The 20,045-nt window shown below is 44.7% G+C and overlaps 1 protein-coding gene across 2 annotated transcripts in view; it reads left to right on the forward strand.

Moving 5' to 3' along the window:
* The window catches only part of PAMR1 (peptidase domain containing associated with muscle regeneration 1), a 77,211-nt gene that overhangs the window by 16,000 nt on the left and 41,166 nt on the right, over positions 1-20,045 (forward strand). For both annotated transcript variants that reach the window (XM_065635482.1, XM_065635483.1), the window contains exons 4-6: positions 8,267-8,381; positions 13,458-13,675; positions 18,826-18,933. In XM_065635482.1, coding sequence (XP_065491554.1) covers positions 8,267-8,381; positions 13,458-13,675; positions 18,826-18,933 — 441 coding nt within the window. The remainder of the gene's footprint in view (positions 1-8,266; positions 8,382-13,457; positions 13,676-18,825; positions 18,934-20,045) is intronic.

The raw sequence follows: 20,045 nt of genomic DNA on the forward strand, positions 1-20,045 counted from the left end.
GACGGAGCCAGTCATGCTGTGCTTTTCCAGCTATCCCTGTACAGTGACTCTTGCAAAGGTCACAGGCAGAAGAGGGCAAACAACTAGGCAGTAAGCATATCTACGGTGGGAAAAAACTTCTCTCCCAGTGCTCATCTGCTATGGATTGGCCTGGGTCCCAAGTTGTGGGAGATTATAACTGTACTAAACTTCTGGTTTGTTTTGGTTTATTTTGAAACTTTAACTACTGTGACTCTGGAAATCTGTTCTCTGCATTTCTCAGACATACTTCAGCATAACCAATTCCCCATAGGCCTTCAGCAAAGCATAAACTTTTATAAGGGCAACAGCTATATCAAAGAGCTTCTCCTCTGTTGTCCTTCAAACCCTGGGCTGCAGAACCAACCTCAAGGAATTCCTCCTTCCTTCACACAGCTCCAACGCACTGCAAGACAGCTCTGGAAAATAGTGTCTTGCAACTGCTAACAGCAGCATTTCAGGCTCTCTTAGTGCTATCTGAAAGTTTTGTTCCCGGCAGGTCCTGCTTCTTGGATTTTGCTAAAATGTTGGTCCCAATGCTACCTTTCAATAATGAATTCTATAAGCTAATTGGATACAGTTTGACTGTATCCTTTAGCAGTTTCCCACTGGTGAAGGTACAGGCTTTCACCAACCCTTTTTCAGTTTTTATTGAATGTCTCTCTGTTCACATTTTGCTGAAAGGGATGAAAGCACAATCTGCTTTTCCTACTCTGTTCTGTTATTCTACACACCTTAGTCTTGTCTCCTCTTAGTCATTGATTTTAAAGCAACAATTGAACCTGCTTTCCCAACACAGCCCATAACGATTCAGGAGGTGAAAGTAAACAAAATAAAATAATTGCTTCAAATAGCAGAATATGGGCAATCAACATATTTCAGTAATGGCTAACTCAACCTTGGTGCTTCAGAAGTTGATAAACTGAGTCCCTTGCGGTTTACAGTGTGATTTCCAATAGCACTTCAAAGTCTCGTTTGCTCCGAGTTGATGCTAGAGCTCCCCTGGCACTTTTTATAACAGCAGAGCCAAGATGGAATCATTAGATTATCTAATCCTTCTTCCCTTTGCCTAAGTAGATCAGTTGCCTACAGTATATTTCAGCCTGCTTTACCTACTTGTGTTTTAAAGCAAATACACCCTCACACTGCAGTCTATTTGGATGTTTTTGCAATAGTGAAATTTTGCAGAGCTTTGTCTTATAGCGTTTTTCCTACTAGCTCTCTTGAGAGAAGCAGTGTGACACTGAGGAGGTAGACTCTTTAGTGAGGTTCTGCAGTATATCAGAGACAGGATAGAATCGGCAGATAGAGCTATTGTCTCTTCCACTCCTAAAGAGGAGCATAGGGAAGAGTTGTGATTCCAGCACACTCCTGAGCTCCCTTGCTTTGGCTTTCATGGCTATCTCACTTTTTTCCTTGCTCAGGCATGCAGAGACTGCATGTTCGGAAAGCAGCCTTAAACCATGACGGGTGCTGGCCTGCAGGCTCACAGCTATGTATGTGGCTTTGGGTCTGGAGGACGGCTGGTGAGTAGCCTTTGAACAGCAGTGTGCATCAGCTGCTCAAGCAGTGGATGTGCTAACACAATAAATTTTGGAGAGCTAAGGAGGAAACATCTCTCTTTGGTACATCCGGAATTTGGCAGCCTGCTCAGGGTGCCTCGCCAGTGGCAGAGTGCCAATAAATCCCAGGAACACACAGGAGCACAACCATAGTAATTGGGGGATGTAATCTATCTACTTTATCCTATATTGCAAGCATGTGGAAGGCCCATGGGCCCTGCCCTGCCCAAGCTGGTCAGGAGCACGAACCGCACACAAAGCTTCACTCTGCAACAGGTCGGCGGCTGTGGGGACCAGCGTTGCTGCAGTGCCCAGAAAATAAGGCTCCTCCTGGCAAAGCTGCCCTTGCAAGGTGTCCCCAGCAGAAGCTTCTTCCCCAGATTTTACTTCCTCCTGCCCAGCAAGGCCCGTGTCTACCTTGTCCCTACGCCGAGGGCAACCTGCGGCAGGTTCACACCCCGCTCCCATGTCTGAACGCGTTAGGGCGGCTGCCCAGAGCACGGCGCGGTGCGGAGGGTGCCGCAGTTGCTGGCACGCAGCCCCCGGGTACCCAGCAGAGCTCGGGGCGGACCTACCGCCACAGCCGCCAGGGGTGCGCTGGGCTTTGTCTCCCTCTCGCGGGCCGCGGGAGGCGCTGCCATGGACCACCGGCCCCAGCCCCGGGTTCCTGCTTCTGGGGCCGAGCGCGCCAGGCCCCAGGCGGGCTCCGCCCTAAACGGGCACACGCCCTGGCGGCGAGCGAGCAGACCTCCAGCTTCATCCCTTCACCACTGGAACACCCTAAGAAACGGCCCCGCGCGCGGCCCGACCCGGCCTGTTCCGACTGGAACTCTCCTCCTGCTGTCCTCCCATCGCGCCATTTCCCTAAAGCGCCCCGGCCTGCCCGCGGGCGCCGCGCGGCACCACCGCCGCTTGACGCGAGGTGGCGCCCGGGGCCCCCGGAGGAGGACGACCCAGGCCTTTGGCGCCAGGTCCGATCCTTGTCAGCCAGGTGGCGAAACGGCCGCGCGCGCAGGCAGAAGGGGATGAGTGGCAGTGCTGCAGAGGAGCGTGCAGCTGCAGTTTAGCCTATAGGCAGGATTAATGCCTATTTAATACTCACTGGTGGGTGTGGGGAGCAGTGAGGCCTGCCCACGGGGCAGCCCAGCAGCTCTGAGGTGCCCTGCCCAGCTCCATGGGCTAGTGGCGCTGCCTCAGCCATAGAGCAGTGGTCAAGGAGCTGCCTGCAAATGAAAGAGTAGCATGAGCCCCTGGGAGTGTTTTCTGGGAACTTCTAGAAAAAGTGGTGCTGTGCCTGGAGGGCTGTGGCAAGGAAGAAATAGTACGGTCTGGCCTGTGAGGCTGTCCTGTTCATACTATCTGATGACATAGCTGGATGCATGGACATGGCTGAAAAACAGCCAAGGGATCAATTAGTAAAAAGACAAATGGTCTAGGGTAGTCCAAAGTAATGTTATTAGGAAAAAAACACAGTGAATAGAATTGATTTGGTACTGGAACATTTTCTAATGGGACTTTTTATTGGATTGAACTATCATACCCTAAAAGGCACATCAGAATCTAAAACCAGAAGAAAATTTACCCTGGAGGACCCTTTCCTCTCTATCCTGCACTCCAACAGCCTTTGTCAGCCTCTGATTGTCATGTTGCTTGAGAACACATACTCCGTCAACACAGGAGAGAAAGTGGTGTTATCTAACAGCTGTTCTTGGCCTTGCTATCCAAATGTGGTCCCCATGGCAAATAACAGTACTTCTAGTTTTAGAGACTTTGCGAACATTAGTGTTTCACATAATGCTGGTGACCAACAAGTAACAGGTAGCAACAAGGTGTGACAAGTAACAGCTGCCTTCCCATATTAGCCTGTTTCTGAATACCAGTAAAGTTTCTACTCTCTTCACCCACATCTATGCTGTAGCACTCAAACAGGAGATAATGAGTTCTTGCTGGAGGTCTCCTCAGGACCTCTCCCTCCATTGACCCATGGGTCTGTGTGGGCTACAACTCAGAGATACCTTGAACTGTTTTGTTTTCTGTTACTAACAAGCTCTAGAGGAAATCTTACTGTGGCCCTGAAAGCTGCCTTTTTTTCCAGGAACAGGAACAGAACAAGGATGCTTACACTCCACCAAAGTGGATAATTTTTTTGTAAATGAGGCAGAATTTTCCAGCATTTGTGTTTAGGATATAAATTATTTTTTGAGAGCTTGCCATGTCCCCCACAGATTCAGAATTAGAGGAGAAAATACTCCTTTTGATCAACAGATGATTTAACTGTTGGTATGAGAGTCAGCCAAACTTCTGCTGGAAGGGCTAGAGATACAGGAGGACAGATTTGACATTATTGCAAAGGTGCTTCATGTGGAGAAGGGCAGCAGCAAATCTGAGAATGTTCTTTTGGAGGCGGTCATTGAATGGCTCCTTTTTAGTCTCTGGACCACCTGCTTTGCTGGCAAAACCTGCTTCCTTGGCATTAGTGTTCAGAGAGTTCAGGCTGTACCACTGCAAAGAGAAAAGTGTGTTTAGTATGCTGTGCACACAAGTATCTCTTTGCATCAATTCTTTGGCTTTCCTTTCTTAAAAGCATTGGAAATGCAAAAGCCCTACAGAACAAAAGGGAAACTTCCTTTGAGGTGGTCCAAGCCCCCTGTCAAACCATCTGAAGATTTCTAGCAGCTTTGTCTCACGCTGTTTTTGAGGCAGGAGCCACTGGCAGCACAAGGTCCTGTTTCTTGCTGTGGGAAGAAGCAATATAGTGCACCACAGCAGATCTTGCTGTACTAGCTGAATCCTAATGTGGTTGCTGGGCACAGTCATTAATCCTTGCCTTTTACAGAGGAGAGCTAAGCAAGCCACAGAGGACGATGAAACACTTTTGAGGAACTCCTCTGAGCAGGATTTCTGTTTCCTTGAGTCTTACTTAACTAAGGGTAACTGAGAGTAAATGAACAAAGGTTATTTCATTTATTTCATATTTTCATCCCGACACGTAGGAAGCCAAGGAAGGGAGCCAGGAGACCTGCGTGGTTATACAAGGAACTGCTGGGTAAGCTCAAGTGGAAGAGGAGAGTTTACAGATCATGGAAGGAAGGGCTGGCCACTTGGGAAGAATATAAGGCTGCTGTCAGAGGATGTAGGGAGGCGACTAGGAAAGCTAAGGCCTCCTTAGAGTTAAACCTGGAAAGAGGGGTCAAGGACAACAAGAAGAGCTTCTTCAAATACATGGCAGATAAAACTAACACCAGAGACAATGTAGGCCCACTGGTGAATGGGGTGGGTGCCCTGGTGACAGAGGATACAGAGAAGTCAGAGTTACCGAATGCCTTCTTTGTCTCTGTGTACTCTGCCGGAGGCTGTCCTGAGGAGCCCTGTACCCCTGAGGCCCCAGAGGAAGACAGGACAATGGAGAAGTTTGCCTTAGTTGATGAGGACTGGGTTAGGGAGCAATTAAGCAATCTGGACATCCATAAATCCATGGATCCAGATGGGGTGCACCCGCAGGTGCTGAGGGAGCTGGCTGAAGTCATTGCTGGAACACTCTCCATCATCTTTGCCAAGTCTTGGGAAACAGGAGAGGTGCCTGAGGACTGGAGGAAAGCAAATGTCACTCCAGTCTTCAAAAAGGGCAAGAAGGAGGACCCGGGTAACTATAGACAGGTCAGCCTCACCTCCATCCCTGGGAAGGTGATGGAACACCTTATCCTTGGTGCCATCTCAAGGCATATCAAGGATAAGAGGGTCATTAGGGGCAGTCAACATGGCTTCACCAAGGGGAAGTCGTGCTTGACCAACCTCATAGCCTTTTATGAAGACATAACAAGGTGGACTGAGGATGGCAGAGCGGTGGATGTGGTCTACCTTGACTTCAGTAAAGCATTTGACACCATCTCCCACAGCATCCTCACAGCTAAACTGAGGAAGTGTGGATTGGACGATCAGGTAGTGAGGTGGACTGTGAACTGGCTGAAGGAAAGAAGCCAGATAGTCATGGTCAATGGGGCGAGTCTGGTTGGAGGCCTGTATCTAGTGGAGTGCATCAAGGGTCAGCTCTGGGGCCAGTATTATTTAATATATTCATCAATGACTTGGATGAGGGAATCAAGTGTACTACCAGCAAGTTTGCTGATGACACCAACCTGGGAGGAGTGGCTGACACACCAGACGGCCATGCTGTTAGATCTGGACAGGCTAGAGAGTTGGGCAGGGAAAAATTTAATGAAATATAACACGGGAAAGTGCAGAGTCTTACATCTGGGCAGGAACAACCCCAGGTTCCAGTATAAGTTGGGGAATGACCTGTTAGAGAGCAGTGTAGGGGAAAGGGACCTGGGGGTCCTGGTGGACAGCAGGATGACCATGAGCCAGCATTGTGCCCTGGTGGCCAGAAGGCCAATGGCATCCTGGGGTATATTAGAAGGGGTGTGGTTAGTAGGTCGAGAGAGGTTCTCCTCTCCCGCTACTCTGCCCTGGTGAGACTGCATCTGGAATATTGTGTCCAGTTCTGGGCCCCTCAGTTCAAGAAGGACAGGGAACTGCTTGAGAGAGTCCAGCGCAGAGCCACAAAGATGATTAAGGGCGTGGAGCATCTCCCTTATGAGGAAAGGCTGAGGGTGCTGGTTCTCTTTAGCTTGGAGAAGAGGAGACTGAGGGATGACCTCATTAATGTTTATAAATATGTAAAGGGTGGATGTCACGAGGATGGAGCCAGGCTCTTCTCGGTGACAACTAACAGTAAGACAAGGGGTAATGGGTTCAAGCTGGAACACAAGAGGTTCCACTTAAATATGAGAAGAAACTTCTTCACAGTGAGGGTGACAGAACACTGGAACAGGCTGCCCAGGGAGGTTGTGGAGTCTCCCTCTCTGGAGACATTCAAAACCCACCTGGACACCTTCCTGTGTAGCCTCATCTAGGTGTTTCTGCTCTGGCAGGGGGGATTGGACTAGATGATCTTTTGAGGTCCCTTCCAGTCCCTAACATTCTGTGTGATTCTGTGAACAACACTTTCTGAAGAAGAAAGAGGAGTAATTGACCTGCAGTTTTCACATTTTCCTATAGACCAGATGCAGCAGGACTGATTTCCAGACATTAAGATCAATGGAAACTGCAGATGCTTGGTATATCACAATATCAAATCACTATCACCCTCTTTTCCCAAAGGAAGGAAGGGTCCCGAGGCAAGTGTTAAACCCCAGTATTTCAATAGGAAACACTCATACTGTGTACTGTTTAAAAGTTTAGGGTTCCTCTTTGGAAACAGATGGAAGGAGCAGGGCTTTCTATTGCACTAAAGAGGTAAAAAGCAGTGAGACAGTTGCCATGGAGGTCTTTGGGGTCATTTGTCTTTTTACTTATCCTTATTGTCTGTGGTGTGCAGCCTACTGGAGTCCCCTGGTTTGGTGATGCTGTTAGACTCCATTGCAATTTCTGATGTATTGATACAGTCTCATTCCCCAGCAAAGCAACTGAAGGCTTATCAGGGAATGTAGCCATGTGCAAGACTCTATTCAGAAAGATGCAGTCAGGAAAGTAGAAAGTGAAAAATTAACTCTGTTTGGTGTGTAATGATTTAACTGTGCATTTTGCTAGCACTTGCATTTACAGATCACAGAAGGCTCTACAAAAATCACTAAACAACTTTCTTCCACAGAGGAAAATACCATTAGCTGTATTTTATAGCTGGAGGGAAGAGAGAGGTTGCCAAAGGTGAGAGGATTCTCTGGGCTAAAAATGTTCAGCCTCCAAGATGAGGAATTAGGACAACTATCCCTGGACAGCTGCCTAGAGGCAGCTACAGGATAGCCACGAGAAGGTATTGCTTCCTCAGTGCATGACTTTGCTGTCTGTTCAGGTCCTCTGATGGTTTTCTCAGACTGGGCACAAATGACTGGAGTACTTCATCTTATTCTGTTGATGCTGGGCACTGGACTACATTTCATAGTATGGTGAAAAGCTGAGAGTGACACAGACAGAGTGGGACAGGAAGAGAGGAAGGATAGGAATGAACCTGAGAGAAGGGATAAGGGCTGTATATGATATATGTGTTACACTGAGTAATTGATGGAGGAGCTGTGATGGTTATATGTTTCCATTGGCATGGTGGCATTAACATGTAAGAGTGATGTGGAGAATCCTGAGGACTAACAGATGTCTTCTCTAGGAACACGTCAGCTGTTTTTCCTCCAACAGTCTCCCTGTGAAGGCCCCGAAATGATGATGTTGGGTGCAACATCTCCTGTTCTCATTGTTTCACTCAAACTAATTCAAGTGATCATGTACCTTTAACACTTTCCCACCAGCTTCCTCAGCTTCAGTGATTACATGGGTCAACATGAGATCCAGCAAAACTATTCTGAGCTGGAGTGTCAGCCAAATGAGTGGGTGGGCTAATCAAGAGCAGGGCAAGAGCTGTAAGAAATGGCTTATGGGGCTGCATTGCAAAGCAGGGAGAAACAATCAACAAAACTTTTCTAGGAGTGCTCTTAGCCTAGACAATACTCTAATAGAGTCATAACTCTTTGTAGGCATTGCGTGGCTGTTCCATTATTTTATATACTGCCATGTAAGAAAGTGTGTCTTCCTAAGCCACCCTGTTTTCTCATTCCAGTGTTGTTTCTCCATCTATTTTCTTCAAATACCTCTTAAAGGTCACACACACAGATTTTTTTTCTTCTTTTGCTCCCCAGGGTGCGGACAGGTTCTTCAGGCTTCTAGGGGTCATATTTTGCTGGAGGGTTACCCACTGAATGCACGATGCGAATGGACTATTCATGTTCAAGCTGGACTAAACATTGAATTAAGGTAGGTCATACTGACTTTCAGCCAGCACTGGTTTCAGGTGGTCATTGGGGCATTTGGATAACCAAGAGTCACTGAGGGTCAGCAGTTGGGAGCCACCGCTTTGCATTTGGTGCCTTGGCTCTTTCCCCTCATCTAGCTTGTGATGGGCAGCCACTGCACAAATCATCAGTGCTGTGCCTTCAATTCCCTTTTAGGACAGCTGGATGCTAAGGAGAATTTCTCAGATATTTGGCACAATGTCTCTTCAAGACCTGGACACTAAAGCACCTAGTATTTTCTGAAGAATGTACTAGGCTGAACTGAGATATTCTTTGAATAAAAGCTGTAGGAACATTCTGATATGATGACTTATGCCAGGAGAGATTTGCTGATAGGACCTACCTTGCATTTAGCAAACATTTTCCCTCTTATTTTTCTTTCTCACCTTTTACCAGCCGTGTTCACTACTAGACTTAGTTGTTCCTTTTACCATTCCTGTGTCTGGAGGATGTGACTGGTTCTCCTGCAAGTCATTGGTCCTCTGATGTGTGCATGCTTAGACCTGTTAACCTGTCCCTGCTGACTCAGGCTTACAGTTCTTGATTGGGTATCCTGCTTAGTGCAGGAGAGCCCCCAGTTGGGGTAATTAATATTCTTTTCATGTGTATGTAGCAGGGAACTCACACATGCAGCAGAAAGCTTGGCAGGGGATTGTATTCAAAGCCCACTAGCTAATATAATAAAAGTAGCTAAAGCCTTCACATCAGTATTTCACCAGCTTTGGAGCCCAGGCTAAAGAACTATATTAGATACACAAACAGATTTCTTCCTATATGTTTAAAGAGAGAATATTTAATGAGAAGAAGATAAATCAATTGAATAGAATAGCTTGTGGCATTCCCACATTAATGCCCTTTTTTCAGACTTGCAAATGCAAGCCTACTGTGTAGTTACAAGCAGGTGCAATTATTGCCTGGATAACATTGGAGACTCTTGACTCTGGAGAAATGTGTAGGTGACACTTGGGAGTAATGCTGTGAGGAGGAGATTTTGTTCTCATGACACAACTTTTCATCAGTCTCTGAAGATATGAGCTGTACTTACCTTGTTTTTAAAAGATGTCGTCTGAGTGTATGATTTGCACAGCACAAACTCAGGGAGGTGGTAATCTGGTATTTTTTACATTTCTGAACAAGGCTTTGTCAATTGTAAGTCTTAAAAAGTGCTTCAGGATCTACAGCTGTCACCGTCTTCATTCTTGTGGGAGTGAGTGTGGCAGTGGAAATGGATCCTGTGCATGCACAATCACTAGTGAATGCACCTATCTTTGTGTAGAGTTGACAGCCAGGTGGCACCAAGCACAAGGTACAAGAAAGGGAGGAAAGGCTATTTTAACAAAGGACACTAGAAAAAGCAGTACTTACTGTGGTTGCACTAAGGAGACTCTCATCCATTCTCAAGGCAGGGGAATGAGGAGTGCTGTGAAGTAAGCTAACAGATGTACTAACTCTTTTGAGAAATCAGACCTCCATTCTAGACTCTGAGAGCCTCTCACATGCATGCTAGGAATATGCTAGTCTCACATGAGATCTGTACAGTTCACTCTGTTCCCCTTTGCAAAACTTTAACATAAGGGCGTAATTCAGAGAGTGCCTTTCTCCCTGTGTCCATCCTTCCTACAGTTAAACAAACACAAAACTAGGCATCTCCTTGTTGTGACATAATGTTACATTTCAACTGTGAAAATCTCCAAGAGGGAAGCCTGAGCTACCAACCTTCTATTGTCAGCAACTGCATTTATCTCAGCTGGGCAGCATTGGAGAAGCCTGAAGCCCTGTTCTCAGCCTGAGCTGAGCTTGATGTCTGGGTGCCTAAAGATCCCAGCAGGTGATACAACACTTCTAGGGAAAGATCAGGAACTGTCCTGAATGTCCACACTTAATCCTGCCACCCTGCAAGTCAGGAGGCATAGGAAGAAGCCTCCAAGGCAAATAGAGAACATGAGGAACTATATCTACCTCACATGAGGCAGCCCTGGAGTGTGTTCTGAAAGAGCCGAGGTTTTCAAAGTGGACCACCTCAAAGCTGGCCATTGAGGTACTTCAGCAGTTAGATACTGTGAAAAACTGGTACATTTAACCTAAACCTTCTCCTTTAGGCCATTCCTACACAGAAGGGCAGGTACAACTAAGCAGGCCACCATAGTCTTCCTCCTGGGTCTGCCATCCATGCTGAATCCATTGCTTTCGCTGTATTTTCATATAAACACACTGATCCCCTCTGGGGGTGCTAACTCTGCTTACAGCAGTAGTGCACAGCCAACATTGCTCTGAATCAGCACAACTGCTAACAAAAGAACTCATTTCTTCATTCTCTCTGTGCACAAATCCTGTTTCCTGTTCCTCTGATGGCTTGCAAGGGCAGAGATGGGGACAATGTGATGCAGGAGAACAAAGTGGTTTATCTCTGCTTACACAGGACTGGAAGAGTAAAACTCTCAGGAGCACGGATAAATATTCCTTTGCTTCAAGCTGTGCCACACAGTCCTTTGGGAGTTGTTTAAGCAGAGCTGTTTAGATAAATGGTGCCCAGATTGTGGCAGTAGTTTGTTTTCTCTGCCTTTTTTCCAGCCTTGTTTTTTGTTTGGCTTGTGACGTATAGGGTCCCTCAGCCTGAGCCATGTCAGGGATGTCATACCACAGCAGAAGTATCTCACCAACTTCAAATATTTTTCTTTAATGCCTCAGCAGAAATGCAGTTTTAAATATTTTCCTTCAGCTAGAAGCTTTCTTCAGAGAGGTTGGTGAATGTATTCACACTGCAGACACAGATGAAATCAATACAATACTTTGCATTCCCTTTTGTGTCTGATGACACATAGCACTAAATTAGCATGCTTAGTTTCATAATATCCAAGAGAATTATGACATAATTGCAGTTTCAGAGGTGAGGGAACTGACATTCCTGACATGCCTGTACCTGTGATTTAAACAGCAATAGACCTCGTGGTCTGTTAAGGGTCCCATCAACTGGGCCGTAGTCAAGAGGTTTTGAAAAGCTTTGGCAGGTTTCCTGGCCTGCCAGTTCTGAGTCTTAATCATGGTTTTCCATGTCATCAGTCAGTGTATCTGCTTCAATGCTGTGATATGCTAAATAAAATGCAAATCAGAACCCCCATGCCTTTTATATCTTCCACTCTGTTTCCATCATTTTTTAAAGCAGGGAAAGCAAACAATTAAAACCAATATTCCGTGTGTGGCTCTTTCATTCCATGCCTTCACTCTGTGTGAGTATCTCTTGATATTCTTTATTCAGGAACACACTGCTACACAGAGTTTACCTTTACATCTATAAATAATACTGCTCCCATTACATGGTGGGCATCCCAGAAATTTTCCTTTTGTACTTACACGCATGCTTAATTTTGATCAGAAATGTAACAGTTCAGAGAACCAGTAAATATTTTTAGGATTGAGTCAGGATAATCTTTAGCCTGAAAAATGTATCAAGGATGAATGGGTTAATTTGTATTGCTCTATAACTTCCATAAGGGTATGTCCCTGGGGTATGATCCACTGGTGAAAGAATGTTTTGAAGATGTAGTGTATAACCTAATGCCTGTGAGTCTCTGGCAAACCTGACAGAAGTAGAATTCAACTCATGCATTTTATGCAAAGCTAAGTTGAATTGATCTCACTGTAATGCATATTAAAAGCAGATGTTATTTTTTTCTTATTCTACATTCCACTAGATGATTTAAAAGTGAAGATCTCTGCTCCATTGGTATAGCTTCGTACGACTGCTCATTTGTTTCTCTTTATGTAGTGTACTCCTGATGCTCTAAAACCAACCATGTGACCTGAACAAAGGTTACTGAGTGAAGAGGCCTCTTAAGTCAGCTCATGAGTTGTCAAAGAAAGGTCATTTCACATGACATGGGGGCCTCCCTAACTTGGGGGCCTGAGTCCCAAGAAGAGAAGAACAGGAAGTAGGCTCAAGTATAGTCTTGTGTCTTCAGATCATGAGATCCAGCAGCAGATCTGAAATTTGTCTCACCTCTTTGGTTTGAAAATGCAGTCTTTGCAAATCACTAGGCCCATGATGGAATAGGCAATGTGGGACATTTAGCCTAATCCTAAATACACACGTCTGCATCCTTAGAAGTTCTCAGGAAGACCGAGTACACAACCAGTTTCATTTATAAAATGTTCTACTGAACAGTTAGTATGGCCTCTCCCAGGCCCAGATCTTCTCATTCGTATCTGCTGTGCCAAGGCAGCTCTAGCCATTGCTTATTCTCCAGAGGCACTTGGTGTTTCTCACTCTGTTTCTCATTCATATTCTGTTGGGATGCTTTGACACTGTGCCCCACTGAATTCAAACAGCATCATATAACATTGCTGTTAACAAACAAGAGCCTCACACAGTGGCTGGATCAAAGCTAGGAAACACAGACATTGTGGGAAAAGGTTTTAAACATTTCCCTTCTGCACCAACTCCAGTCCCTTATTTCTGCCCTCAAAAGAAGGGCAAGTGCTAGACATTGGGGATTTACTACCATTTTGCTTTCTAATGCAAAATGTGCTGTAGTGTTTCAGATTCCCTTTCTCTGCCTATTTCTGCTTTTGTTACACTCCCAAGCTTTCCTTGTACTTGCCTTGTAATTGCCAACTTCCGAACATCACAAAGTAAAGAGCTTTTAAGCCTTGGTCTTTGATACTGTTACTTTCAGTACTTAGAATTTCATTTAGAACAATTTTTAGCAAACATCTATGATAGAAATATGCCCTCTACAGTGTCTGACCCTAGATGAAAGTTCTAACATTGTAATGTGGTTAGGAACCTGGCACATGTGAGCAGACTGTATGACTTCAATTTAGACTTCACTTTTCTGCCACTTAAATATTCTCATGGAGCAACTGTGTAGAGCTGGGTTGGCTTCCAAGGATCATGATGCAAAAATTGAGATGAAGCAAGAGGGACTTCATGTGATTAGGGACTTGTTGATTCACTGAGGAAGGGGAGGCATTAACATAACTAAATGTCAGAGTCAGGGTGCAGAGTATGCAGTCTGACCGTGTGTCCTTGTTTCCCAAGATTTTACATGCTGAGCCTGGAATTTGACTACATGTGCCAGTATGACTATGTGGAGGTCCGTGATGGGGACAATTTGGACAGCCGAATAATTAAGAAATTCTGTGGAAATGAGAGGCCGCCTCCCATCCGAAGCACTGGGTCTTCACTCCATGTTTTCTTCCAGTCTGATGGATCTAAGAACTTTGATGGATTTCATGCTGTCTTTGAAGAAATTACAGGTAAAATAATTCGAAAGTGGAACATGCCATCATTCTCATTAATTCGGTTTCACTAATCTCTCTCCCTCCATTGCTTCATTAAAAACTTTCATGCTGTGTTACCAACTGCAACTTACACAAAGTCAGTGCAGGGAAGATTCAAAAGCTGTCAGATGGCATGAGAATATGAGACTCTTCTAACAAAGACTGAATTCCTTCTACCCATGTGAGGAACAAGGACATCAGCCAGCACAGGAAATCTGCTGTTTTGTGAGACTTTTCTGTTTGAATCTGAGAACTAAGGGCACAGAAGGAAATAGAGGAAGAGGCATGTGTATCTGCAATTGTAGAATTGCTTAATGCTGTGTGCAGGAGCAGAGTCACTATCTCAATTAGCAAAAACCTGATGCAAGGCATAATAATTAGCTCAGTGAAAATGCCCTGACATGACTCTTGTGTTGGCTCACATATCATACCATTAGGGCTTTAAAAAAGTGTGTACAAAGGGCATATTATTTTGTTTGAGAAAAGGCATTTCCCATTCTGTGATTAACTCAGTGCTATGAATGTCAGGAGCAGGGCTTCAGAATTCCTGTGTTTTTGTTAGTACTCAGTGCTTGAGTCCCCCACACTGCTTTCCATCATTTATTTCTGGCTGCAAAATAACATTGAAAGTGTAGCTGGCTCTTCATTTTGCTGTTGCATTTGAAGCAGCCTCTCTGCTCTTCCTGGATCTTCCTTGTTTAGCTATGTAGGGAATTTTGATCAAATCTTTCTCCAGTACTGGCACAGAAGGCTAATCAGAATGTACTGCTTTGCCTTAGATAAACCCTGCAAGATCTGTGACTCACCATAAGTTGCCTTCTGCACATCCTGATGACCCATATTTCATGAGGTCATCCAGGGTTTATCTGGCTCAGGAAGTAATACAAAAACCTACAATGGATCAGCTGTTAACAACGACCAGGAGAGTAACTAGCAATCTGAAATGCACATACTGCTGGATGCAGTGCCTATGCCATTTCTTAGCCTTCCCTATTCTTCAAATGTTACATTAGTTAGTAACACAGCAGGAGCAGGTAGCTATTGATAGTTCACCTGGCTTGCAAGAGGAGAGGTGATATAGAACAAATGAATATGGTGTGGGCTATGTTGCATAAGGGCTGCCTGCATTCAGGGAAGTAACATTTTTCATAGAGTGCAAGCTGAACCGATTCTGTTTTCTCTGCTCAGCAGGGAACACTTGGTACTTGAATACTGTTGAGCACTTTATTTCCGCCCCATTTTCAGTCGTAATTATTCTGAGGCTGGGTGTCATAAACCACACAGAGCACGTTGCAAAGGGCTTCTTAGAGTTTGTGAGGTCTTATTGTGCACTTTATTATGAGTCTATTCTGGCCTAATGTGTGGCTGCAGTGAAAGGCTTTTAAAACACTCCCAGTGTCTTTTTATGTGAAGCATTAACCTGGCCAGCAGGACAGTTTAGAGAAAGAATCCAGTGTGCATGAGGCAGCATAGAATCGAAAGTGGTGGTAGCACAGGATTGAAAGCTCTGGCAGCACACTGCCAACTGAAGCATTTCCCCTGAAATTTCCCTCTGTACACAGCACTACGGAAAAGCCGAGGTCCCTGGCACAGATTGCACAGGGCTTGCTACAGCAATTTCCTGTGCTGCAGGTGAGAACAGCAGCAGCAGTTGTGCTTACAGTTTCTGGACCAGGCCATAGAGCTGATCTGATATCATCCCCAGCACCTTAGTGGTGTAATGGAGAGGACTGAAGAAATGTCTTGTGGTGTCAGAACTGAATTGCTTCCAATCTTCCTTTACTCTGAGCTCTGTGTTGTCTTACAAGTCATAGCTTGCTGAAGCAGTGGCGCTGACTGCACAGAGGTCACCAGTTTAACTGCCAGAAAGGTTTTGATTCATACAAAATAAGCTGCAAAGCCTATATTCCCTTTAGGAAAAGTCACTGCATGTGTAGTTATTAAAGGGCGAAACCACACAACCTGCTGCACCACCTTTTCTGGAAGCAGGTATTGGGTCCCATCCCACACCAAGTGTCAAATGGAAACCAGCAATTGGCATGAATGACTAGAAGTCACTCAACAGACTTCAGATGAGAAGGATGAGGGGCAGATGAAAAAGCATCAGAGGCTTTTAGGGATTAAACATATGCTGGATCTAGTTAAATGAAAGCTTGTCATTGAATTTCAATTATGCTTTACTTTCTGTAACCCCAAGCTAGCGATTTTTGACACAACATAGGGGCTTTAACCTTTTATAGTACTGTCCCATGTTGTTTGGCTGAAGCCAGGAAAACAAGACTCCTTTAAAAAGAAAAATATTTTGTGCTCTTGAGTATCAAGTGTTTTCAAGGACAGTATCTGGCACTTCCCCTGTTCCCTTGACATGCTTACTTTTACAGAATCATGAAATAAGGCTGGGACAAGGGCAAAGCTGAAAGTTCACTGGCTTCAAACCAGTGACTACAAAATATCAGTCTATACAGGCTCTTCTGCTTCTCCTTCCCTTCAGTTTTCACGTTAGTTTGATACAGTATAATTGCCACATATATATTCCTTTTAACAAATGAATTATTGTCCTTAGTCAGATCTTAGTCTTCAATGAGACCTGGAAGATATTAATTGCCCAGCCATGTATTAATTGCTATTACATTGCCACATGCAACCTCCAGATAAATCCATATGTGTTATCTATATATTTCTTGTCTTTAGCCATCTGGATGTAAGAGACTCAAAGATTGTGCTTCAAGTGAAGTCTTTGCAAGGAAAACTGCTGACTCTGATATCTGTCATTCTGGACTGCAACAGAGAGAATGCTTTAAATGTAACAGCATCCTTGCTGCTAAATTGAGGAAGTGTGGATCAGCTAGTGAGGTGGACTGGAAAATGGCTGAAGGAAAGAAACCAGACAGTTGTGGTCAATGGGGCAGAGTCTAGTTGGAGGCTTGTATCTAGCGGAGTGCCTCAAGGGTCGGTACTGGGACCAGTACTATTCAATATATTCATCAATGACTTGGATGAGGGAATAGAGTGCACTATCAGCAAGTTTGCTGATGACACCAAACTGAGAGGAGTGGCTGACACGCCAGAGGGCTGTGCTGCCATCCAGTGAGACGTAGACAGGCTGGAGAGTTGGGCGGGGAGAAATTTAATGAAATATAACAAGAGAAAGTGTAGAGTCTTGCATCTGGGCAAGAATAACCCCAGGTTCCAGTATAAGTTGGGGAACGACCTATTAGACAGCAGTGTAGGGGAAAGGGACCTGGGGGTCCTGGTGGACAGCAGGATGACCATGAGCCAGCACTGTGCCCTTGTGGCCAGGAAGGCCAATGGCATCCTGGGGTATATTAGAAGCGGGGTGGTTAGTAGGTCGAGAGAGGTTCTCCTTCCCCTCTACTCTGCCCTGGTGAGACTGCATCTGGAATATTGTGTCCAGTTCTGGGCCCCTCAGTTCAAGAAGGACAGGGAACTGCTTGAGAGAGTCCAGTGCAGAGCCACCAAGATAATCAAGGGAGTGGAGCATCTCCCTTAAGAGGAAAGGCTGAGGGAGCTGGGTCTCTTTAGCTTGGAGAAGAGGAGACTGAGGGGTGACCTCATTAATGTTTATAAATATGTAAAGGGTGGATGTCATGAGGATGGAGCCAGGCTCTTCTCGGTGACAACCAATGATAGGACAAGGGGCAATGGGTACAAACTGGAACACAAGAGGTTCCATTTAAATTTGAGAAGGAACTTCTTCTCAGTGAGGGTGATGGAGCACTGGAACAGGCTACCCAGGGAGATTGTGGAGTCTCCTTCTCTGGAGACATTCAAAACCTGCCTGGATGCATTCCTATGTAACCTCATCTAGGTGTTCCTGCTCTGGCGGGAGGATTGGACTAGATGATCCTTTGAGGTCCCTTCCAATCCCTAACATTCTGTGATTCTGTGATTCTGTGAATAGTACACAACCTCACCATAGATCCCCCAAGGCTGTTTGCTTGTGGTTGCAACTCTCAGCAGCTGGTACAAAGATTCATATTTCTGTTATAACCAAAGTAATCAGTGTATTTAGCACGGAAGGACAAAGATAATCTGTAAATTAATTAGAATGCAGACCTTTCTAGCAATTTTGATTTAAAAGTTTAATCCATAAGTCATCAGGCATGCTAGGATAATTCCTTAAGATGGCAAGGAATAAGTTTTGTAGTCAATGTGAGCTGAAACTGAACTCAACTGCTGATATGGATCCAGATGTGAACTTTGCTGTAGATTCTTGTTTTGTTAAGATCGACTTGAAGCAGGGCATCAAATCCTGAACTCCTCAGGTGTTGAAGTTACTTGAATCTTAAACTGGGTCTAAATATTGAGATTTTGGCTCTACTTCCTGTCTGCTAAAACCCACACTCAGTTTGGAAAATAATCTAAATGGAAATGATTTCTTTGTATTTTTGAGAGTAAATTATGTTCTACTCACCTCCCCTTAGAGCAGGAACAAAAAAAAAGTGTGTGTTATTGCACAGTGGAATTTGCTGATATGAAATGGTACATTTACACATTCTAATACTAATTTATGCCAATATGTACATTTCGATCTGTGTCACTAATAGACTTGTGGTGTGCAAGAGCTTACCTGGCAAACCTAGGGTCACCATGACCATTCAGAGCTTCCTGAGCCCAACACCAAAGAAGTGCTCCTCAGGGGCAAAGCAACTCCAAAGATCTGGGATGACAAGATCTAAGACCCAAAAAACTCACCAGAACCACGAATCCCAGAATTTATCCCTAAACTCTGAGATGAATGGCAGGAGAAATGTAGGTTGATATTAAACTTCTTTAGTTTAGGCTAAGCTCTAAACACTGTTGGAGCTCACTGTAAATCATTTTTCTTCCACAAACCTTTCTCACCACTTGAATACAGTTAAAGGAAAATGGTAAGAGTAAGTGATGAATGCTGGGAAAAGAACTGCCTACCCCTATAAGATCCCCTCTCCAGGAAGTAAGAAAGAAGAACAAAAGTCCTTTTGATATGCATTAGGCGCTTTACTGTGTCTTCCTAACTTTTAACCAGAATATGTAATTTACCACAAGACACAACCATCATGAGGAAAAATTGACAGGACCTCCATCCTATGAGACACCATGAACATCTTGCTTTTCTTCTATAGCTTGTTCTTCATCTCCATGTCTTCATGATGGAACGTGCGTTCTAGACAAAAGCAGTACCTACAAATGCGCCTGTCTGGCTGGCTATACGGGGAATCGCTGTGAAAACTGTGAGTATGGACACTGTGTGTATGACCAGCCTTCAGGGTTGTCACTGATGTAGGCCATTAATTGTTAGGAGTGTCAATGAGATGTAGGTTAGGTCAATCACAGTGCCAGAGAATGCACTGAGCTTCCTTTGGCATTTTTTAAGACACATTGCTTGCAGTTTGTGAAGATTTGCACTGAGCTTTGTATCTATGTTTAAAAAAGTAAAATAGAATTGGAGCTGGGAGACAGCACACAAGAAATCTTGTAATGTTCTAGCCTTATCAGACAGAGATATACACACCTGCTATTTTCCACTGTGTGGATCAGCTGTTCTCTTCTAAAAGCACATACCCCAGCTGAAGCCTGTGCTCGATGCTCTAGCCAGAGTCAGGCCTAAGAAGCTTGTCTTCACTACAGCCACCTGAAAGGTAGATTTCTGTCACCATGAATGACAGAGACTTGGAATAAAAAAAAATGGAAAAGGGTAGATTCTGTCCACATCTGTGTTGGTGGTCCTCACTGTATGTATAGTCACACACCTGGTTTTGTGCTGCCAAGTGAATTGTAAAATAACTGGGTTCAAATGAGTTCAAATAAATTGTCTGTTCTAGTGATTTAATTCTTCATGCTTGAGCTAATGTCTTCATCTAACAGGTCTTGAAAGAGCAAGAAGGAGTAAGAACTGCGTAGTATATGCTATAAGAAAGGCTATTTCATCTCTACTAGCTGAAAGGAGCATTGCACAATATTTAAAGTCACTGAGCTAGAGCTCCAGCTGATCCTAGAGGATTTCAGTGATACTAGTGAAATCCACTTGGGATCATATTTGACCCAAGACAGAAAGCATGGCTTACTGTGCCCTGCTGTGGCATTACTCTGGCTGTAAGGCACACAATGCCTTGCCTGCTTCCAGAATTTTGAATTCTGTGTCAGAGCAGCCCATACACACCAAACCTCACCAAAATATTTTTCCACGTGTGCCATTGTCAGGAGCGGATTTCTGGCCTGAAATTGTTTTTATTTCATGGAGAGAGTTAAATCAGAGTGACCTCCTTGCACGGATCATTTTGAGAAAAGATGAAATGGAGAAATAAACTTCACAGCAAAAGTCATTTGTACTGTTAAGCAGGCG

The sequence above is a fragment of the Caloenas nicobarica genome, chromosome 5, assembly GCF_036013445.1.
Source record: "Caloenas nicobarica isolate bCalNic1 chromosome 5, bCalNic1.hap1, whole genome shotgun sequence".
In the NCBI taxonomy this organism is placed as follows: domain Eukaryota; kingdom Metazoa; phylum Chordata; class Aves; order Columbiformes; family Columbidae; genus Caloenas; species Caloenas nicobarica.